This window comes from Aquarana catesbeiana, linkage group LG08, assembly GCF_042186555.1.
Source record: "Aquarana catesbeiana isolate 2022-GZ linkage group LG08, ASM4218655v1, whole genome shotgun sequence".
NCBI classification, from domain to species: Eukaryota; Metazoa; Chordata; class Amphibia; order Anura; family Ranidae; genus Aquarana; species Aquarana catesbeiana.
The window spans coordinates 199,557,728-199,582,361 of record NC_133331.1 but is presented as its reverse complement, the minus strand read 5'-3'; the positions used below and the strand labels follow the sequence as shown (position 1 = coordinate 199,582,361).

The 24,634-nt window shown below is 40.2% G+C and overlaps 1 protein-coding gene across 24 annotated transcripts in view; it reads left to right on the top strand.

The window, feature by feature from the left end:
- Positions 1-24,634, top strand: part of KCNMA1 (potassium calcium-activated channel subfamily M alpha 1) — a 1,086,632-nt gene that overhangs the window by 625,996 nt on the left and 436,002 nt on the right. For 18 of the 24 annotated variants that reach the window (XM_073596785.1, XM_073596783.1, XM_073596786.1 and 15 more), the window contains exon 9: positions 8,955-9,046. In XM_073596785.1, coding sequence (XP_073452886.1) covers positions 8,955-9,046 — 92 coding nt within the window. Of the gene's footprint in view, positions 1-8,954; positions 9,047-9,150; positions 9,243-24,634 lie in introns of all 24 variants that reach the window. The other 6 variants (XM_073596784.1, XM_073596787.1, XM_073596806.1 and 3 more) reach the window with 1 other exon arrangement.

The following is a 24,634-nucleotide window of genomic DNA, read 5'->3' as shown; positions in this document are numbered from 1 at the left end:
CAGCATCAGGACACTCAAATATTCCCCTACATTGTCACCTGAAAACTGATTGATGCTTCAACAACCCCCCCTCCCTTTTTTTTTGTTTTAAGTTTGGTAAGACCCTCTTCAACTGGTTGGCAATGGGGTTATACTGGGACTCCCTCCATTCTTTCTAAGAGGTTTTCATTAGGTCCCCATGCATGGAAACAGACTGCATTCACTTGCTATCTGTCTCCATAAAATTGATCTCTTGACATGCATACATAATGATAAAATTTCAGGCTCAGCAGGCTAGTTTGGCAGATGTCGATGCTATGCCACCCTACTCCACTCATATCTTGACTTCTTTTGGAATTCTGGATATGACTCCTGGAGTTAGAGGCTTGTATGCCCCTTACATATTTAGTTTCTCTGTTTCAGGTTTATGCTATTTGCAACCTGACCCTAAATTGAACCAGCACAAAATCAGTATGCTGGATTTTTTTTGTGTTTCTCTGGTTGTTCAGTTTCAGTTTATGTTCATGTTCCTTCAGTTACCGAAGCATATCAGTCAAAGCTTAAATTGGAATGGTCATAATGCTGTGTACTTCACATGGTATCCTCTGGTGGGCATTGCCCTTGTGGTGGAGAATTCTTGCGGGTTACTGCCTTTACTACTATATCCTTCAGGTGAGCCTAACAGGATTTCAATTTATTAATGGTAATTACATGTGTTACGCATAGCGTACAGTGCTTTAATTCTCCCCACAAGCGTAAAAAAGCCTTTACAAGTTATAAAAGGTTGGGCACACAAATTATATTACTACAAGAGACTCATTTTGCCTCCAATTATCATCCTTCCTACTTTCACAGAATGTACAAACAAGCCTTTTATACTCTGTACCCAAAAAAGGGAGAGGGGTAGCTATATTGTTACATAACACACTCCCCTTTGAAGTACAACACATTTACAAAGACCCAGATAGCACATTCTTTGTAATTAAAGGTTTAGTGGCAGGACGGGAATTTACGATTGCAAATGTGTATGCTTCCAATGTAGCACAGGCTTCTTTTTTTGCGGCCTTCTTTCAAATCCTTGAAAGATATTCTTCAGTGCATATATTTGTGGGCGGTGACTTTAACCATGTGGCCCACCCCCAGATAGACAGAAGCACTCCCTCACATTTCTCTAAAGCATTTCCCAAATCACTGACCAAAACACTACAGTCCTTACAATTAACATTCACATAACTTAGGAGCTAAGGACTACACCTTTTATTCCCACCCTAATGACTCTCTTGCCAGGTTGGACTACATTTTTTGTAGAATAAATAAAAGAGGGAATCACCGCGCTATATGATGTAAACAATGAGCAATCAAGTAAATACACAAATGACAAACAATTGAAAAGAAGAGCAGCCGCTTATATGTGAGATACACACATTAAACAGTAAATAAACAAAAGAAAGCAGCGCTGTAATTTGAAATATAAATAAATCACAAATAGTGAATAGTGATAAATAAAAGTCCAAAACAATCAAGTGCCAAATAAAGTCCGATAGGTGAAAGAAAATCTTCAAAGTGCAATGGATAAACTGGGCAACTGAGCCCCTTGATAGGCAAATAAGGTGGAACTGGATGGACCTTCACCACACCACAGTGTTAAGTATAAAATGGGCGCTTACCAAATGGCAAGCTTAAAGAGCTTGTGACCTTAACCCGGTCAGGGCCTTTCTTGAGAAGGGGACACCGTTTGGACACTTCCTCAGACCGTGGATGGCTCACTATCCTCCGCAAAGGAAACCAGGATGCAGGGAAGGCTATGCCCATAACCTGGAGTTAATCTCACAAACAATGCCCCAAAAAAGAAGGAAGAGCAACATAGCGTAATCCTGGATGGATATTTATTTAAAGACTTTAAAATTACACTTACAGTGTGTTGGATAAAAAACAGCATGGAAAGCCGGCCGGCTAGCACGAACACCCGTCCTACAGACGGTGGATACGGCACGTCAGCACGTCAGCACGCCCGACGTACGTTTCGTCACACTTCTGACGTCGTCTGGGGCACGCTGCTTTCTTTTGTTTATTTACATTTTTTGTACCCCCATTATTTTAGCTAACTCCACTAACTCTGAAAAGCCATCTCTGCCCATGGTCTGACCATAAAATTGTAACCCTATCTACTACTCCAATTGGTTTGTCAGACACTCCCTACACTTGGCGTTTAAATTACTCCCTGCTTACGGATCCCATTATCTGCCAAGAAATTTCTATTGCTATCCAAGAGTACTTTACTTTAAATTCCACACCAGATATATCCCCTGGTACTCTTCGGGTGGCTCACAAAGCAGTTTTAAGAGGCCATCTTATCAGTATTGCCTCAAGGAGAAATAGAGAGCTTTGGCAACAAATGTATACGTTAACCACAGAATTAGATAAATTACACAAACTACAAATTGAAAACCCAACATTATCCAATAGACAACTAGCTCAGAAAAGGTTAGAGTTAAATACCCTGTTATCAGCCAAAGTGGAAAAGTCCCTCCGATATTCCAAAGCCAAATTTCTCCTACATCGCAACTCAGCGTCCTCCATGTTCGCCTGTAAACTTAACAATACCTTGCATCCCCCTGTCTATATAAACTCCACAATGCCACCGGTAATATGTTATCACTCCCTAAGGATGTCCTAAATATTTTTGAAAACTTCTATTCCACTCTACTTGCCCATCCCCACTCCTCTTCTTCACAAGCATCACATAACTAGCTAACCTCTCTTCCTCTGCCTTCCTTGTCATCTTCTCAATTAAAATCTCTCACTGCTCCTGTCAAGTCCTAGGTGCGAGGCCAGATTGCTGAGAGGGTGCCCCTTGCGGCTAAGTGCAGCGTACCCCTGGGAGAAAGACAGGCAATAGGGTGCACGGATTGCCGAGTGCTGCTGCTGGGTAGCAGAGGGCAGCTGGGGTGCACTGGTAAATCTGATTGGGCAGCTGTGCGAGGAGGAATCCTAGTGGAGCAACCAGGAACAATGTCAATAGCCAGGCCAGGGGTCATACACAACAGGATCAGTCCGAGAAGAGGTACAACAGGATTAACCAGCAACAGAGTTGGTAGCCAGGCCAGGGGTCAAACACCGTGCAGACAAGCAAAGGTACCGGTGAGGAGACTGGAGAATAGTCTGGTCCAAGCCGGGGATCGGTGCAGGTGGAGAGCAGGAAGATTCAGGCAAGCCGAGTAGTCAACAAGAATCAGATACAGGTTGTAGGAACAGGAGACAAAGGAAGCTGACAATAATCAAGCAACCTGCATGCATCTGCAGGAGGCTTAAATAGGCCAGAGGGCGCCAACAATTGTCACAGTGCACGCACCCACCATTGTGCACCTGCGTGCACCCGTCGTCGCTCGCCTGTGTGCATGCATGCTCACGGGGATTCGCCCAGCGCGGCCATGACGGGTACTGGCAGGATTGCCAGTCCTATGGCCATTTCCCTGACAGCTCCCTTTACAGAGGAAGAATTGCTTGGTGTAATCAAATCCTTAAAATGTGCGGTAGATCCAGGCCCAGATGGGTTTACTGCCAGTTATTACAAACACTATGCCTCTATTTTAATCCCACGATTAACCACTATGATTAACAAAATTCTTAATGGTGATCACTTCCTGAATGAAATGACCTTGGCCAACATGTCCCTATTGCCCAAACCCTTTAAAGACCACTCACTCCCACAAAACTACAGACCGATATCGGTCATTAACATGATCTTAAAATTTATGGTTGTGCTTTGGCTGATAGACTGGCTAACATTATTGAAACTCTGACCTCTTCTGATCATTCAGGATTCATTCCAAATAGACTTTACCACAGATAATATTCGTCTGACTATGAATGTTCTCCAAGATGCTAACATGCATAAAAATCAGGTCCTTCTATTGAGCCTTGACATCAACAAGGCTTTTGATAGCGTTCTCTTGCCTTACTTATTCTCAGTACTACAATGTATGGGCTTCAAAGATGATTTTTTAATGGGCGTATAGGCACTTTACCATCATCCCAAAACGAGAATCAAATTACCAGGTTGCAACTCTGACTTTTTCACACTGGGCAGAGGTACTCGACAGGGATGTCCCCTGTCACCTTTATTATTCACCCTAGCCTTGGAACCCTTAGAAATCATCTTTAAACAACACCCGGACATATCCCGGTACCCTATTGAATCTTCTCACTTTAAACTCTGCATGTATGCAGAGGATGTTATGCTTTTTTGACTCAACCCCAAATCTCCCTACCCAATTTATTTTCCATATTATCTAAATTTGCCTCTATTGACTTGCAGTAAATATTACAAAATCTACTGCTCTCCCAATTAATATATCCAATATATTCAGTGTGAGACACTCCAAGGATCCTTTCCATTCCATTGGTCGATTGACAAAATACCCTAACTCGGCATTTACATCACACCGCAGTTATCTTCCATTTTCGCTGCGAACTATCCACCATGTGTATCCCGACTTCGGAACTTGCTTAAAGTCTGGAGTTCCTATCACATTTCATTTTTGGGAAAAGTCACGGCTGACAAAATGACCCTGTTACCAAAACTCTTATATTTGTTTAGAGCCCTCCCCATCACTATCCCAAAAACCTTTGACAAGCTACAACAAGAAGTTAATAGAACAAAAGACCTAGATTTTCTAGACACATTTTATATAAATCTCAAGCTACGGGTGGCCTAGGATTACCTAATCTATGGTTTTAATTTCTAGCTACCCGCTTTTCTCAGATAGCTCAATGGAATATCCCAAACTCAAAGGTGCCTTGGGTGAAGTTTGAAGCCAACTCCATCCGCCCTTATCGCTACCTATATATATTATGGTCACCATCCAACTCTAACCGTAAACTTGCCTCCCTAAATTCTATCATAACGCAATCTTGAATCCTCTGGAACTGCTATAAAGTAAACTTAGTCTGATCTCATCTACACCCCAAAGTTCATCCTTTCTATGAGAACCTTCATTTACAACAGCTTTTGACCACCCGGAAAGCTTCTAATGGTGGAAAACTAATTCTGTGATCACTTAAGCATATCTCCAATCAGGTGGTACATTTGCCACGTTTGATGATCTCCGCTCACAAAAACAAATCCCACTTTGGGAACATTATCACTATATTCAAATAAGACACTTTTATCTCTCATTATGGTCTTACCCCATCTTTCCCTCCTACATCCTTTGAATAGATCTGCCGTGACTCTCCCAGAGGTGAAGGCCTTATTTCAGTTCTCTATAAAACAGCATTGGCTTCATATTTCTCTAGTGAGCTTCCATATAGGATAAATGGGAAACTGACTGTGATGCACAGTTTGCTCCGGAGGATTGGGATATAATGCTGGATAACCTACGTAAATGTACAAAGTCCCTAGCAGTCAGAGAAATGGCCTATAAGGTATTGACCAGATGGTATTATACTCCCTCCAGACTCCAAGCCATGTTCCCAGGAACTTCTGGACTTTGTTTCCGGGATACCAGCTCCTGGGTACCTTCAAACACATATTTTGGGAGTGCGGCTACTTTCTCCAGTATGGAATAAAAAAAACCTCTATAGCTTCCGCTATATCGAGTACTCCCCTACAGCTCACAATATCAATGTGTCTCATTGGAGTGCCAATCCCAGGTGTCTTCCGTAAGGCAGTAAGACTTCTACACACTATTTGCGTATCCACCTTATGGGCTATTGCCCTACATTGGAAGTCCCCAGTAGTACCCCTATCCTCCATACTAGATAGGGTTGATGCTGTTATGCTAATGGAGAGGATTTTGTATACCATACAGGATAAAATGTACCTGTTTGATTGTAGATGGGATGCTTGAAGAACTCTTAGGCATATTCTGCTATCCTAGGATGTATTACCAGGTTAAGTAGCCATGCTTTGCATAAACAATACCCTCAGGTATCTCCCCCCCCCCCATTCTTTAAATGTTTCAATTTTTGACAGTGATCCATATTTTCTAAAGACAATTCTGTATGCTTCTAAATTGTTCTTTATGTTTGTATTCAAGAATATCCTTGTGACTTATGTTGTATATTGTCACAAGAATGTATATCTTATATACCTTTATAAAAAAAAGTTTGTAAACAAAGCGACGCTGCCAGCGCTCCCACACTGCCCCAAAGACGCTGCTTGCAGGACTTTTTGTTCGGTTCTGCAGGCGCACAGGCCCAGTGTGTCAATAATAAAAATCATGGAAGTTATTCAGGTAAATGGAGTTCTTGGCAAGTGGACTGTTTGCTGAGGTGCAAGGCAACTGTAGGAGCAAAGCATGTATAGCAGATGGCTAAGGAAAAAACAGGGAGGGGGAGGCGCCGACCTGAGTGTAGCATTAAAATGATGACTTTAATAGGATAAGATTAAAAACACTTACAAGATGATAGAAGATGCATGCTTGTCAAATTAAAGTGCAGTCCATTCCACATGGCTCTGTGGCTTCCACCGCTGTTCCGGATAGCTGGAAAGGATTGTGCAGCTGGCTGGAATGGATCACAGTGTTTCTCCAGGAGCAAAGGAACCAAGCAGCTCCACACAGACCAGCATGAACCGTGGAACAGGAAGTGATGTCACCGGCATCTGATTGGACCTAGGCCAATAGAAGGAGCAGTTAGCTCCGAGCGCGTCGCCTTTCATCACTGCATCCCTGATTGACAAGATTCCAGCCCTGCCTAGGTCTAATCAAATGCCAGTGACATCACTTCCTGTTCCACAGTCCATGCTGGTCTGTGTGGAGCTGCTTGGTTCCTGCTACACGTGTTTTTTTCCAAAATGAAAAATTTTCCTAGTTTAAACATATGATATGTTTTCTATTGTGAATAAAATATGGGTTTATGAGATTTGCAAAGAGCCAATGGCTACACTGCTATCAATCTATCCAATCGGGACACGAGACACCAGCAGCAGTTACTGAATGGCAGGAAGAATCAATGAACAACGATCAATGAACTATGAGAGCACTCACCAGTGCCCTCATAGTTCATTGAGAACTGCAATCTGTCAGCTGCAATTCCTGTGCCTGTTGTCTATTTATTCATGGGATACTGGCCTGCTGTTTATGATTGTTTCAATCAGCGCTGCAGATTGAAAAGGAAAGGTCATTTTTAATAACTTTAAATTACAATATGACTCGTGTCACAATCCTATATGCTTTATTTGTTTTTTTTATTTGCTATATTATTTTTCCCGCAAAACTGGAGTTACTTTTTTAAGGACCATAGAAAATACCTTGCTTTAAAAGTGATCTGGCTTTGTTCATTCATGGCAAAGCAACAGCATTACTTTTTTACCAGGTCCTGTAGGAGCTTATACTCTTCCTTCACTCCCCTGCCACACACCCAAATTACAGTGTTTGGTATTTGGACTCTGAGATGCCAGCTCTGTTACATAGGTTGTGAAGACAGACCGCAAACTTATGTAAGCTACAACTAGGATTATGGGTGAAAGGGTAAGTAAAGCTGCTAAGTCTGGCTTTAAAATGAACCTGTTCCTTAACCCCAGCATGTTTTTTTTTTTTCTTTTGCGTCCCATGTGTTCATCCTCGAAAATGCCTTTATTTTGAGGCATTTTCTTGCTGAGATTAGATGCATATAATGAGAATTACTTCTCATGAGGTTCCCTACAAATGCTTGTTTGCTAATGTGATATTATATTGTGTGTGTGGTTTTCTTTGTCAAATGCTTTTTAAAATCCTACTTTGCAATGGCTTCCAGGCTTCAATTTACAAAATACACCTCTTGGTCATTATTCCTTTTAATTTTATTATAATTCTTTTTTACAACCTCCTTTTTGTGGACTTTTTGTGACATTTCCCTTTTTCTTTTTTTTTTTTTTTTTTCATACTTTTGGGTATAATTTAGTAGACCCAAATATTTTTGCTCTTTCAAACACGCTCGGCAAAAGGAGATCAGCTCCAAAGTGCTATTGAGAAACCAGGCTTGGGTATTCAAATCTGTAGAGGTGACATTGTGAAGGGTAAGTAAACCCAAAGCTGAACTAAACTTCACCAGGGTTTTAGGGATAAAATAATTTATTGGCTGAATCACAAAATGAAATTCGACCAATTCCTTAGTTGCTTAGTTAGTTAAATAATATAAAGGTCATTTATGATTTACAAAGCAATGTTTGCCTTCCAAGCACACCTTGGTAATTTTTTCCTCAACGTCTTATTTTTACTTTTCTTGTGACTGCATTACTTTTTTTTTAAAGACGCAGGTCCTTATCAGCCAAGCATAATATAGAACATCTTTTATTTAGTACTTTGACTATAGCCTAGTATCTTAGTCCCCCTTGTATTTTTAAAATATATATGTATAATTTATTTTATATTTTTTTGTGCAGTGGGCCAGCACAGTATTACTTAATTATTTTTCTTTTCTTTTGAAAGTCGAAAATTTAAAATCTTGGCCTAACTCCCTCCAGACTGAATAATACTTTTCTCATAAATATAGAGTTGCCAAATGGGTGCTTCCATTGTAACCGCATGTACAATTTTGAATATGAGCTTATCCTTGGCAGACTGCTGAATGCATATTGTCAGCTAAAACTTCAGTTGTACTTTATCTTAGACCCTGTCATATTTAAAATTTCAGAATGTTACCCCAGAAAGATACAGTAAAGTGGTGAGAGAGAATTGAGCTTTGAAGGCTATTCTTCTTCAGTACTGTTTAAAAAAATAGATAAATCCACAGATACTGTGGAAATGCTTTTTTTCAGTTATAATCACAGCTACCTTTTTAATCCCTTATCCTGGTGTAGGGCGGTGAATGCTGTAATTTTTTCTTATGCAGAAATATGTTTATGCAAATGCCTATTTATCCAAACCTGGTTTATTTAGCTGGAGCTGTTCCTCCACTAATAATTTCTAAGTTGAGCGTGTCTTTTTTCTACAACAGACGTCCTTTCTTTCTTTTTAGTCTTCTTTTCTGTCTCCTGTCTTCCTTCCTAGGCCATGTTTGCCAGCTACGTCCCTGAAATCATAGAGTTAATAGGAAACCGAAAGAAATATGGTGGTTCTTATAGTGCAGTTAGTGGACGGAAGTAAGTATTGACCGAGGCGTGGTGTCACTGCTGCAGGGCGAGTCTCTCTGCATGCTATTTGTCCTTTGTTTTTTTTTTTCCTATTTCTCGTTCCACGCACTCAGGCAATGTTTGCCCGATACGTCCCCGAAATTGCTGCTCTCATCCTTAATCGGAAGAAATATGGCGGGACGTTTAACTCGACCAGAGGGAGAAAGTAAGTTTTTTTTTTTGTTTTTTTTTTCCCATTTGGGGAGGCAACTTGTGGAGATTTTAAAGGTATTCCAATAACCTCTATCTTTCTAGAAAACTAGTAAAGCTACAGTACCTGACCCGCGAGATTGTGTTTCCAGCGCGATACCATCGCGCTGGTTCTCGTCGACAGGGTACTGTGCATGTCGCGCTGGCTCGCTCTCACTTTTTTTTCCTTTCGCGATGAGTGACAGGCAGTGCTGACAGCTGTCTGGTATGAATCCTGAGGGGGGAATGCTGCGCCAAATTTTAAATAAAAAACCGGCGTGGGTCCCTTAGGTCTGGTATGGATTGTAAGGGGAACCCCCTACGCCAAAAATTGGTCTCCCCCAAAATCCATACCAGACCCTTATCTGAGCACGCAGCCCGGCCGGCCAGGAAAGGGGGTGGGGACGAGTGAGTGCCCCCCCCTCCTGAGCCATACCAGGCCGCATGCCCTCAACATGGGGGGGTGAGTGCCTTGGGGGAGGGGGCGCCTTGCGGCCCCCCCACCCCAAAGCACCTTGTCCCCATGTTCATGAGGCCAAGGGTCTCTTCCCGACAACCCTGGCCGTTGGTTGTAGGGGTCTGTGGGCAAGGGGCTTATCGGAATCCGGGAGCCCCCCTTTAATAAGGGGGCCCCCAGATCCTGGCCCCCCACCCTATGTGAATGAGTATGGGGTACATGGTACCCCTACCCATTCACCTAGGGAAAAAATGCCGCTGTCTTGTCACCGCTGTCTTCTCCCGCTGTCTTCTTCCAGCTCTTTTGCCAGGGAGGGGCCCGGTCTGCTGCTGCTGTCTCGCTGCTTCTTCTCTTCTTCTCCTCTTCCGATGTTGACACAACGCTCTCTCCGGCTGGAATACTGTGTGCGAGCTGCGGAGCCATTTATATAGGCGGTGACCCGGCCCCCTTGTGACGTCACGGTCCCAGCATGCGCAGGGACTCTGGCGGACTCTGGCGTCATAAGGGGGCGTGACCCCAGAGTCCCTGCGCATGCTGGGACCTTGACGTCACAAGGGGGCGGGGTCACCACCTATATAGCTCGCATACAGCATTCCAGCCGGAGAGAGCGTCGTGTCATCATTGGAAGAAGAGAAGAAGCAGCGAGACAGCGGCAGCAGACCGAGCCCCTCCCTGGCAAAAAAGCTGGAAGAAGACAGCAGAGGGGCCTGGGAGAAGAGGACGAACACCGGGAGAAGTCGGAAGGAGACCCCCCGAAGTCAGAAGAAGACCCCGGAGCTGCCTAATAAATTATTCTTAAAATCTGTGTACTGTGTTTTTTTTTATTGACACTTTTTTCCCTAGGTGAATGGGTAGGGGTACCATGTACCCCATACTCATTCACATAGGGTGGGGGGCTGGGATCTGGGGGCCCCCTTATTAAAGGGGAGCTCCCGGATTCCGATAAGCCCCTTGCCCGCAGACCCCGACAACCAACGGCCAGGTTTGTCGGGAAGAGGCCCTTGTCCTCATCAACATGGGGACAAGGTGCTTTGGGGTGGGGGGGGCCGCAGGGCGCCCCCCTCCCCCAAGGCACTCACCCCCCCATGTTGAGGGCATGCGGCCTGGTACAGCTCAGGAGGAGGGGGGGCGCTCGCGATTTTTCGGCGTAGGGGGTTCCCCTTACAATCCATACCAGACCTAAGGGCCTGGTATGCCCCTGGGGGGGGACCCACGCCGTTTTTTTATTTAAAATTTGGCGCGGCGTTCCCCCCTCAGGATTCATACCAGACAGCTGTCAGCACTGCCTGTCACTCATCGCGAAAGGAAAAAAAGTTTTCCTTTCCAGATGAGTGAGCCATCTCGGCGCTGGCTCCCGCGACGGGGCTCGCAGGTGTCAAATCTCGCTGAGAAATGCGGCGAGATTAACACAATATCGCGGTCACCTACTGTAGGCATAATGAGTTTTACTATATTCAATTAATGACATCAAAAGAAAGTAATGTTATATTCCCTGTTTCCACATGCTATATTTGTGTTAATTTGAATTAACTAAAAAGTAAATAAATCAAACATTTTTGATATGATTCACTTTTTTATGTGTTATCACAAGTGAATCTGCAACCTTGTTTCATTTATCTATGGCTCTTTTTAGTAGATAAGAAAAACCTTATGTTTTTGCATCATGTTAACCACTTAAGGACAGAGCCTTGTTTTGAGATTTGGTGTTTACAAGTTTAAAACCTTTTTTTGCTAGAAAATTTCTTAGAACCCCCAAACATTATATATTTTTTTTCTAACACCGTTTACATATGCGGGTGCTACTCACGTATGCATTCACTTCTGCACGCGGGACAGGGCGAATTAAAATAATTTTTTTTCTTTTTTCACGATTCTTTAAAAAAAAATTGTGTCACTTTTATTCCTATTACAAGGAATGTAAACATCCCTTTTAATAGAAAAAAAGCACGACAGGACCTCTTAAATATGAGATTTGGGGTCAAAAAGACCTCAGATCTCATATTTACACTAGAATGCAATAAATCTTTTTTTTAGAAAAAGTCCCCTAAGAGCCATGGGCTGAAGTGACGTTTTGACGTCGCTTCCGCCCTGCAATGGTATGGAGTCGGGTGGGGGCCATCTTCCCCTCACTCAGCTCCATACCACACAGGGAGAAGGATCCGATCTCCTCCACCGCTGCCGGCAGCTCCGGTAAGCGGCGGAAGGCACCGGAGCGCGGCGGGGCCCCTCTCCCGCCGCCGATAAAAGTGATCTTGCGGCGCAGAGCCCAATTTTATCTGAAAGCTGCCCGCTGAAGAAATGGATAGCGGGGTTATGGCATCTAGCTGCTGCCATAACAACGATATTCCACTTCAAACAGCTGACGTATAACGTTGGCGGCCGGTCGGCAAGTGGTTTATCATAAAGACATCAGGATGCAAACAAAACAAAGAAATTCTTAATGTTAAACCCAACTGATTAACTTTTGGGTGGAGTATTAAAAGTTAAATCCTATAAATGAATCCTTATACAACATAGCCACTTTTAATGATGCTGAGGTCTTCCCGCAATCTTCTTGTAAGCCTTTTAAAAAATGTAAGTACTGATTTGCCTAACTTAACCTCTTAGATGTGTTACAGTTTAATGACCAAAGTGGATTACATGTACGGTAGACATACTCGTATATCTAAGCAAAATTTAAAATTTTTTTCACCAGAGGTAGGACTATTATTTGTTATAGAACTTGAACAAAAATTTGAAAAGTTTTGTGAAGGCATTGTACAAATCACTGGCTTCATTAGCTGCAAGAGCTACTGGCATCCAGTAGATGAACCCTGGTGACTAGAATGCTCATGTGACCACCTGATTATTGGGTAAAATTAAGTCTGGGATGGTCATGTGAATGCTTAAGGAATTATTTTTAAAGTACTTCTGGAAATGGGTATCCCATGGTACAGCTTTAAGTCAGTGCTTAATAAACAAACAGATAAGGCTGTCTATACATGTTTATTATGGTTGAATGTTAACCATTAAAATATTTGTTTTTTCCAGTTATAAAAAAAACTATGCACTCAAGTATCCATGCATAACTGCTCTGTAAGCACATATGCGTATACACCATAGAATATATATTCTGACTGGAACCCATGATGTGCATTGAAGCAATTAGGAATATAACTACTTTTACTCCACCCAAATACAGTATATTGTTTATTTAAAAGAGGTTTAATTTAGTTGTAGCTTATTTTCATGTGTATGAAACAATACATCTGTTTTTTACATAGGATTGTTCTTTAATCTTATGGTTACAGAACAAAAATATAATATTATACTGCCAATTTTAATAATTGCCCATGGTCTTCTTTGTCATATATAGCTTCACAGTAGCTAGTAATCAGTGACATTTGTAAGAATAAGTCACATGACATAATGTGTTGATCAAGTGCTGACCAGGTTTTGGTCCAGTATTAAATGTTCAGTGACATGTAGCCACCATCTTTACTGACCACAGTAATACCATTATATGCCACACTAAAGAAAGTTTCCAGTTATACAGACCAGATATAGAAAATAATTTCCTTCCTTAAGTATGTCTTTTTGAACCTCTTGTTCGATGTAGAGTCTACATGCAATCCAGGCTGGAATACCTTTAAAATTTCATATTAGGGCTAACTAGAGTAGCACGTTTCCAAACTTGTCTCAATGTTCCTGGAGTCCAAAAGTAATAAATCAGGTGCCGGAAGAAAACCTTGATTTGTATTTGTGAGCATTTAGAGGTGCAGTCCCGTGTAGCCACAAGCTGAAGTCTATACCTGTGTTTGATCAGATAGTCATAAATAATCTTCTGTGAATTAAGATTAAACATTCTTCTTTACAGCGTTGTCAAGTCACAATTCTCTCCTGTTTGCTTTTAGCCATGTGAACCCTCAATAAAGTTTTCCAAATGTTTTACTGGTAAACATGAAACATTCTTAGGAAAAATAATCAAATCCTGTCTTATTGTAGAACCAGAATGGGTTTAAATAACTAAATACAAACCTGTACTAGTATCCTTTGTTTTGTGCACCCTACAGTGTTATTTATTTTAAACAAATGGGTCACATGAGCTTATTCCTTTTGATCAGTCACTGCAAACTAGCGTTAAACACCCTTAATTGAATGCTAGTTTTAGCAATGCTACTGTGCACTTCATAGCAAGAACTAAAATTGATATTGCATGCAATACCTCAATATTTGTGCCTCCAAAATATTTCTGGTAAATGTACACTGATAAGCCATAACATTATGAGCACCCGTCGTAACATTGTGAGCACCCATCTAATATTGACCTGGCTCATTAAGGCGTGGACACCACTAGACCCTTAAATGTACCTGGCATCCAGCTGTCAGTAGCAGATCCTTTAGGTTCTTTAAGTTGCAAGGTGGGGCTTCCATAAATCAGATTTGTTTTTCTACCACATCTCACAGATGCTTGATTGGCTTGACATCTGGAGAATTTAGAGGCCAAGTCAACACCTCAAATTCTTTGGTGTGGTCCTCAAACCAACAGCAGTAGTACATGAAATAATTTTGGACATTTTGCACCTATATCTGATCTGCTTGGTGCCTTTACAGTTTAGATTGTTTTAAATCCCACTTTGGTTTCCTACAATATATGTTTTGTTTTTTCTATTTTTTAAAATTTGTTGGTGATCCTGCACAGTACCCTTAATACCTGTAAGAAAAGACACACTACCCTTACCAACGCTACAATGTATTGGTAACAATTATTTTACTTGCATAGTGACATAGTTTTTATACTGCATTTATATAGGCAGAAACGTAGGTTGGTAAAGTGGTATGCAGAGATTAAATCGGTAATAAACCAAAAATGTAATATATTGCTGTTTACTAATCAATAGATGTAGGGGCTGCATCAGTTTTCTTTTCTTAAGCTGGCCATACACCTATAGATTATCTGCAGATTTTCTATGGTTAGATGGAAAAACTGGGAGATTCCTCCATCCACACAGTTTAGCGAACATGGAGAAATCTGTTGCACTTTTTCCATCTAAGCATAGAAAATCTGCAGATAATCTATAGGTGTATGGCCAGTTTAGGCTCTTAGGCTTGTTTCCCTCTCTTCTTGTCTGGTTATCTAACCACAATCCATCATAGCATGATAGCAATAGATCAATAAGCTAAATGCTCAGCTCATCCCCAAAATCTGAGTTATGCAATGATATTTAAGTATAGCTAAAGCCAAAACTTTTTTTTGCAATTATTTGGGATAGTTACAGAATGTTTAAAACCATTGTAACATTTTTTGTTTTCTGTGTGATGTTAGGAACACTTCCCTTCAATTTCTTTGAACAGGAAGTGAATGGAAATCCCTCCAAAATTAGTTAAATCCCCTCTTAGACATATTTTTTCTAGGCCAATTGTCTCCATTGGAAAATTCATCTCTATTTCTGTTCAACTAAAAACTCATCTAAGTTTTGGATTTTCCTTCATTTTCAGAGCCATTGATGGTGATGACTAGGAAAAATAGAGAAGGTGACTCTTTAACAGGCACGCAAATAGCTATAAAAACCTGACAAGTGTTCCAATCCCCCACCACTCTATCCAAAACTTAAAAAAAAACGATATATATATATATATATACAATTGTGCTCATAAGTTTACATACCCTGGAAGAATTTGTTTTCTTGGCCATTTTCCAGAATAAAAAAAAGAGTAAACACAGTTGATTGATAATAACTGGCTTCAGCCAAACACTAACCATGAGTGAAAGAAAAGTTTTTGTGTTATCATTCATATTCTCTGAAAAATGGTCAAGAAATCATAAATTCTGCCAGGGTATGTAAACTTATGAGCACAATTGTATATATACATATAGATATATATATATCTATATAGATAGATATATCTATCTATATAGATGGATATATATAGATATATATATATCTATCTATCTATCTATCTATATATAGATATAGATATATCTATCTATATCTATATATAGATAGATATATCTATATCTATATATCTATATATATATATATATATATATATATATATATATATATATATATATATATATATATATATATATATATATATATATATATATATAGAGAGAGAGATATAGATATATCTATCTATATATTTATCTTTTTTTTAAAGTTTTGGAGTGAGGAGTAAAGGTGGAGGAGAGCCATGTGGTGACGGACAGTGGAAGAGAGGACACACTGAATGAGCACTTTGTGAATCAGTATTTTGAATTAGAATAGTAAAAGTGGACATTTGCACTTTTATGATTTATGAGTAGCACGGTGCTCTTTTTGGAAAAAATGTTGCACTTTATTTGTAATTGCACTTTATATATATCTATTTGTATTTGGACACACAGGTATTTGTATAGAACATTTAATTTATATATGGACACACATGAAGTTTTATAGGATATTTATTTTTATTATATCAATTTTATGTACAGTGGATATAAAAAGTCTGCACACCCCTGTTAAAATCAGGTTTCTGTGATGTAAAAAATGAGACAAAGATAAATCATTTTAGAACTTTTTCCACCTTTAATGTGACCTATATTCTGTACAACTCAGTTGAACAACAAACTGAAATCTTTTAGGTGGAGGGAATAAAAATAAACAGCTAAAATAATATGGTTGCATAAGTGTGCACACCCTTAAACTAATACTTTGTTGAAGCACCTTTTGATTTTATTACAACACTCAGTCTATCAGCATGGCACATCTTGACTAGGCAATATTTGCCCAATATTCTTTGCAAAAACACTTCATATCTGTCAGGTTGCGAGGGCATTTCCTGTGCACAGCCCTCTTCAGAACACCCCACAGATTTTCAATCGGATTCAGGTCTGGGCTCTGGCTGGGCCATTCCAAAACTTTAATCTTCTTCCAATGAAGCTATTCCTTTGTTGATTTGAATGTATGCTTTGGGTTGTTGTCATGCTGAAAGGTGAAATTCCTCTTCATGTTCAGCTTTCTAGCTGAAGGTTTTGTGCCAATATTAACTGGTATTTGTAACTGTTCATAATTCCCTCTACCTTAACTAAGGCCCCTGTTACAGCTGAAGAAAAACGGCCCCAAAGCATGATGCTGCCACCACCATGCTTCACTGTGGGTATGGTGTTCTTTTGGTGATGTACAATGTTGTTTTTGCACAAAACATATCTTTTGGAATTATGTCCAAAAAGTTCAACCTTGGTTTCATCAGACCATAACACATTTTCCCACATGCTTTTGGGAGACTGCAGATGTGTTTTTGCAATATTTAGCTGGGTTTGGATTGTTTTTCTTTATAAGAAAAGGCTTCCATCTTGCCACTCTACCCCATAGCCCAGACATATAAAGAATATGGGAGATTATTGTCACATGTACCACACAGCCAGTACTTGCCAGATATTCCTTCAGCTCCTTTAATGTTGCTGTAGGCCTCTTGGCAGCCTCCCTGACCAGTTTTCTTTTCGTCTTTTCATCAATTTTGGAGTAATGTCCAGTTCTTGGTAATGTCACAGTTGTGCCACATTTTCTCCACTTGATAATGACTCTCTTCATTGTGTTCCATGGTATATCTAATGGCTTGGAAATTCTTTTCTACCCTTCTCCTGACTGATACCTTTTAACAATGAAATCCCTCTGATGCTTTGGAAGCTCTCTGCCGACCATGGCTTTTGCTGTAGGATACGACTAATAAAATGTTAGGAAAGACCTACTAGAACAGCTGATTTGTTTGGGGTTAATCAGAGGCACTTTAAATGATATCAGGTTTGTACTGACTCCTATTTAACCACTTAAGGACAGAGCCTCGTTTTGGGATTTGGTGTTTACAAGTTAAAAAAAAGTTTTTTTTTGCTAGAAAATTACTTGGAACCCCCAAACATTAAATATATTTTTGTATTTTTTTACAATTATATAATACATTATATTTTTTTTTTTTTCTAACACCCTAGAGAATAAAATGGCGGTCGTTGTCACACCATTTTTGCGCAGCAGTCTTACAAGCACAATTTTTATGGAGAAAATACACTTTTTTGAATAAAAAAATAAGACAACAGTAAAGTTAAAACATTTTTTTTTTTTTATTGTGAAAGATGATCTTACGCCATTAAAAAAAAATCTACAGGTTGCATGTTTTGAGTTACAGAGGAGGTATAGTGCTCGAATTATTGCTCTCACTCGAACGATCATGGTGATACCTCATTGTGTGGTTTAAACACCGTTTTCGTATGTGGGCGCTGCTAGCATATGCGTTTTGCTTCTTCATGCAAGCTCGGCGGGACGGGGAGCTTTAAAAAAATTATTAATTTTTTTCTTATTTATTTTACTTTTTATTTTATATTTTTACACTGTTCTTTTTTTTTTTTTTAAATGGTGTCACTTTTATTCCTATTACAAGGATTGTAAACATCCCTTGTAATAGAAAAAAGCATGACAGGACCTCTTAAATATGAGATCTGGGGTCAAAAAGACCTCAGATCTCATATTTACACTAAAATGCAATAAAAAAATTAAAAAATGTCCCTTTTAAGAGCTATGGGCAGAAGTGGAGTTTTGACGTTGCTTTCGCCCTGCAATGGTATGGAGTCAAGCGGGGGCCATCTTCCCCTCAGTCAGCTCCATACCACAGACCGAGAAGGATCCGATCACCTCCACCGCTACCGGCGGCTCTAGTAAGCAGCAGAGGGCACCCAAGTACGACTGGAGGGGGGAGCCCTCTCCCGCCACCGATAAAAGTGATTTCGCAGTGAATCCACCACAGAGACCACTCTTATCTGAATGCCAACCGCCTGCTGAAGAAGAGGATACTGGGGTTATGCCATAACAACAATACTCCTGATCAAACAGCCAACGTATAACGATGGTGGGCAGTCGGCAAGTGGTTAACATGAGTTTGAATGTGCCTAATTCTGAACATAGCTACATCCCCAGTTATAAAAGGGTGTGCACACTTATGCAACTACATTATTTTATTTTTTACTTCTCCCCCCTAAAAGATTTCAGTTTGTTGTTCAACTGAGTTGTACAATTTATAGGTCACATTAAAGGTGGAAAAAGTTCTAAAATAATGTATCTTTGTCTCATTTTTTACATCACAGAAACCTGACATTTTAACAGGGGTGTGTAGACTTTTTATATCCACTGTATTTGTTTGCATGAATTGGAGAATTTAATTGAGCACATATGAATTTTTTGCTGAGTATTTATTGAGAAGATTCAGTCCTCTATTTGTAATCATGGAAACAGAAAGCGAAGGGAAATCCAACACTGTAGAAAGAGTACATACAGTCCCAACTTCCTATGTTACTCTGTGATGTTAACTGTATTGTTGACAATAACCCCCTCCCCATGGTGCATGACACTGCAGCAAGCAAGGAGACTGCTGCTTTTGCTATTGAGCATCTGTCTCAAGCTTCAAACACTTGCTGAAGGCAAATACCTGCAAAAGGAATGCAGAGGGAGGTGAGGCTAACGCACTGTATTCCTCATGCTGGTGCTGATTGATGCAGCTGAATTTCAGTTGTAATTGGAAATAATGTTCTCCTCCAATGAAGGATGAGTTTTTGAAAGTTGGTTCTTGAATTACCTAACTAGCATTAGTTAGGATTATTATATTAAAGGAATAAAATAAGTTCACACTGCAAAGTGAATGTTTATTTTGGAAAGTGTATATTCATTTTGCAATGTGAATATGGTGAACCTGAAAACTTAGATTGCTCAGTCATGTGCAAGGAATTTTTGCTAGTACATGATTCAGTATCTAAAGTGAAAGTAACTTCACCTCTTTTACCAAGATTCACTTTGCTTAGATGTAGCTTCTATTCATATAGTCACTGTACGTTTTACAGTTAGAGGTGTACATTTGTCTCCTTGCCACTCCTGATTTTCTGTGCAGTTTTAAAGACTATTGATTAGATACAAATCAACGATTTAAGTATTTTATATACAGTAGAGTCACAAATGATCCTCTTTGAACAGACCCATTGGTTTTAAAATGATTTCCAGTGTTAGGAATTATTATTGGAAACCCACTGTAAATGTGATTGTGTAGGAAATGTTATGAAGTAGAATATATAAAAAGTATACAACCAGACGTTGACTGGTGCAAAGTTTTTATATATAATAGAAGCCATTCTTACAACATGTGTTTACCAGCCATATCACTCTTTATTTTGACAAACCGTTTTTCAAAATGTTTTATAACTAAATGCATTGGATAATCAGTTTTATGATTTGACTTCCTGACTTAAACAGTTAGGATACCGAAAGATTCAATATTAACCTTCATTATAAGAAAGGTACAATGCAGTGGTGTAACTCCACTTTTGTTGAAGACCTATGTTAAAGGAGACAAACAATGACTGCTTAGTACATACTATGAAAATGAATTTATAGAAGAACTCATTTTTAAATAGATAAATGTGTTGGTTTAGTCAATAACAAATGTAGAATTGTCTGAAAGTGGCACAAGCTTGTCAAGCATGTGGTAGCAGTACCAGTTTTGGAAATTGAATAGCACGATTTACAATAATAAGGTCTAATGTTATAAATGTAGTTACACTTTTTTTTTTTGAATACCAGGCCTCTCATCCCCCTTCTCCCTCATCCCCCTTCTCCCTCATCCCCCTTCTCCCTCATCCCCCTTCTCCCTCATCCCCCTTCTCCCTCATCCCCCTTCTCCCTCATCCCCCTTCTCCCTCATTCCCCTTCTCCCTCATCCCCCTTTTTCCTCATCTTCTCAAGTATGATATAAAGCATTAATATTTTGCAAAGTCTTCTGTGTCCTGCAATGTAAATTACAACTTTGAAGGTCATCATAAGCATTTTTATGAAAACATAATAAAGCTTTAAATGCTAACATTCCAGCTAGTTAGAGAACAGGGGACCCAGGAAGGGCTTTAATTTATCGATAAATGGGGTAACACCAAGGATATGGATAGTCCATTTCCAATTTTTCTGCCTTGGTAATAAAGGTTACATGTGAGAAGGACAAATCTATCTATTGAGGAAACAGACATCTGTTGGCACTTTAGGATCCCAAACTGAGTAAATTGTATGTATTTTTTTCCTTAAGGAGAGAAAAGTGTGCCTTTCACCTAATGGATGGAATTATGTAGGAAGAGTGGAGTGATAAGGAAATAAAGTCTTCCTTTTACAGTCAAGGCTTTTACAACTATATCCCTTTTGGGAAGGAGGTGTCAAAAAATTTGGATTTGCCTCCCATTTTTGACACATTCCTGATCAGACTAGAACTAGACACACATTGCCATAGCTACAGAGCATGGTTTAATTTAGGGATGTCCTTGATAAGATAAATTACCTTGATTTGAAGAACTACCTCACGTCAGGGAAACCAGCCATGGCCCTAACAGCAGTGACAAAGGCACTGGAAGTTTGGTCAGAATACCTTGAGGTCCATTTAATAATAATAAAATAAAAAATAATAAAATAAGATAAATAGGCTGTTCTGTGTTTTTTTGTTCACTTTGCAAGGGAATTTGCCCTTGGCTTAGTGAATGTGATAAAAATTCACTTTGCAAAGCCTGCCCAATTACATGCAGGGAAAATAAAAAAAAAATGTTTTGCTTCACCATGTTCAGATGATGGAAGTCAACAGAACTTTCTTTCACCTAACTTGTTCCTGCAAAGTGAAAATTTGCAAAGTAAAAATGTCCTTGCTTTTAGTAAATCAACCCCAGTATCTCATAGAGATAATAAAGTAATTGCTATGGTACACATTTCCTTTTTAGTGGGGTTTCTTGTTCCAGTAGGTTACTCGAAACCTGCAACAGCAAATGCAGAGAACACAGCAAATGAAGGATGATCTATAGTGGTGGGCCAGGGAGGGCCCCCACAGAGAGCATGTCGTTCTTTATTTCAAACAACTTGAACTATAGTGACTTTGGATGCCAGATGGAAGTAGTCTTTGGTTTCTTTACTATGTCAGATATAGTTTCCAACATTCTAGAGTCGCAAACTGCATATCAAGCTCTAAAAGCATTGCATTACAAACTCAATGTAAAGACAGTTCTGTTGGGGCTCAACAACAAAATGGAGGTGGCCTACATAGAAAGGCCAGAGCAGCTAATTTTTAGCAAAAGTACATCCCATTACGACTTAGGCCAAACATCTACAGAATCTCTCAGCTGTTTACATTCCAGGAGTAGACCATGTTTAGACATATATTTTCTATCAAGATCACAAATAAGCAATAAGTGGTCATTAAATCAGGAAGTCTTCAACTGGGTAGTGAATTTGGTATGGCAATCTGGAGGTAGACATGTTTACATCTCTGAACAACAAGAAACTTTTGGTCCCTCATTCCAAACACACAGATGCCTTGACATGTTCCTGGCCCCTAATCATGAGTTTTCCTTTCTGCCAATTCTGATTATATTCAAGTATTTAGAGGCTTTTGTCAGACTGACAAAATCATAGCAATTATACCTTTTTGGCCAAATCTCCCTTGGCGTCCCCTCCTGGGAAAGACCCGGAACAGTTGCTGAATCTTCAACATCTCCTACATCAAGACCAGATCTTATACCTGTGCCCTTCGAGACTCTGACTAATGGTCTTATTCAGCATTGCTGTTAGTCTTTTACTCCAAAGGTGGTCTCTTCCTTTCACCTGAACCAGGAAACAGTACTGCCAGCAGTCAAGGACACCAAGACCAGCCAAGTTCATCTGATGGATGTGGGAAGTACTTTGCAAGCTTACCTGAAAGCTACAGAGGCCTGCAGGCAGTGCCGGGAAAAGTTCATGCAGTATGAAGATCGGAAACTGTGCCACCCCCCCAGCACCCCAAAACCCCCTGTTGGGTGGAGAAGGAGATGGGGCCAGTAGCAGCATGGCTAAATGAGTCAGTGGTGTCGCTTGAAAAGAAAACGAAAAATGTTCTTAGTCGGCGCTATCACTGAAAGCAAAATATGTCCCTGAGTCAGAGGTGTCACTGAAAAAAAAACCTGTCCCTGTGCCAATGGTGTCACTGGAAGAAACACTCCCCCCCACTACAGAACTCATCCCCCTTCTTCAGTACAGAGTTCTTCCGCCCACCCCCTAGTTACTTAACTAGTCCTGATCTGTGTACGTTCTTCCTGCCCTGTAGCATGACAGCCCGTTCTCCTGGCAGCCGCTGCTCTTGCACTTTCACTTGGGGTATGCTGTCACTTGTAAACACAGAAGCCAGCACAGGAAGCCAACTTCTGTTTCTAGAAGAAGTGACAGTGGTGAGCACAGGTACCAAGTACTGCCACGCTCTGGACCAAAAAAATCCCTGCTGACAGAAGTGGCACTACAGTCATTCCTGTCAGTGACTCCCAGGCCACTTCTACTCTTCCTTGTCCTGACCTTGCCTGCAGGCCATCAGACCACCTTCTTGTCCTGCCATAGGTAGGAACAAAGGTAAGCAAGATTCCATCTCTGCTATTATCCTGACTAATTGGGCAAAGGTATTGACACTATTGGAATGAGTGAGTGTATACTCTGCAAAGTCTCTCAACTCCCTAGGCAGCAACCTGTCATGTGTCCCCAGAAACCATCTGTAAGGTAGCATCCTGGTCTTCAGTTAATGCCTTTTACTTTATTTTGCTGAGCTTGTCAACTACAGTGGAACCTTGGATTACGAGCATAATCCGTTCCAGGAGAATGCTTGTAATCCAAAGCACATATCAAAGCGAGTTTCCCCATAGAAGTCAATGGAAATGAAGATAATTTGTTCCACATTGACTTCTATTGCATGCAATACCGCGTGTGGCCAGAGGTGGGGGGCGCTGAAGAGCCTCGGAAATACTTGGAGACAGCTCGCCTGAACTCGGAAAGCCTCAGAACCACTCAGGAAGGGAATATTTCCGAGTATTTCTGAATGGCTCTGAACCGTTCGGAGTGTCACCGGCGCCCCCGCACCTCTGGCCAAATGCGGTACTGCACACCCCATTAGCTTGACTTCTGCTCATTTTGCGAGACAACACTCGCAAACTGAGTCAAATTTTTTTTTAAAAAGTTGCTCGTCTTTCAAAACGCTTGTTAACCGCATTACTCGTTAACTAAGGTTCCACTGTATAGGTTTCAGGCAGAGCATGCTGTCTAAATGTAATCTATTGTTCATATTCTGCATTCCAGTTGTGCTAGTTATTTCAAATTATTGCTGCAGTTGGACAAGACAATGGAAAATTATGGACTTGGGTACATGGCAGAACAAAACCCTCAAACCGAAGAGATAGTTACAGAACAGGGGAGAGCTCAGTAAGGTCTTTAATTCATTGATTAAAGGGGTAATACTGGAAAAAGAGACTGCTTTTTGGAGTTTCCATGGAGTTTAGTCAGTAAAGAAAAATTACAGTGAGTATTGATAGTCAATTTTCTGTTTTTCTGTCTCGAGTAACATCGGTTATGAGGACAAATCAGGAAACAGCAAAAAAAAAAAAAAACTGGCAGGGGTTCTAATCCTTCCTGACCCTATCCAAAATATTGGTGATAGCCTGTGGTTCATTATAGTAAGTGATGTGCAAGCTTAATAACTGAGAAATTGGGGGGTTATATATCGCCATCCACATGGAGAGCACACAGTTCCAGCAAGGGAATATAGTACATTGGAGAGCACACAGTTCCAGAAAGGGAATCTAGTACATTTTACTACACTCAAAGTAAAGATCTTTCCCTGCAATTATATCACATATGTGTAGTAATAATTTGGAGATTAAAAAAGTTGATAAAGAATTATAACACTGTCGGTGGATAAATAATTATAACTCTGTCAGTGGATAATCAGACACTACTAAGGTGTTTCTAGTGGTTTTACCACCATTTTGTGGGCCCAGAGACTGTTATTTCTACATTGTTTAAAGGGGGTAAAGAAGTTATGGTGATCTAATGTCTGTGTATTTTACAGCAAAATCAAAAGCTATTTGCTTAGAA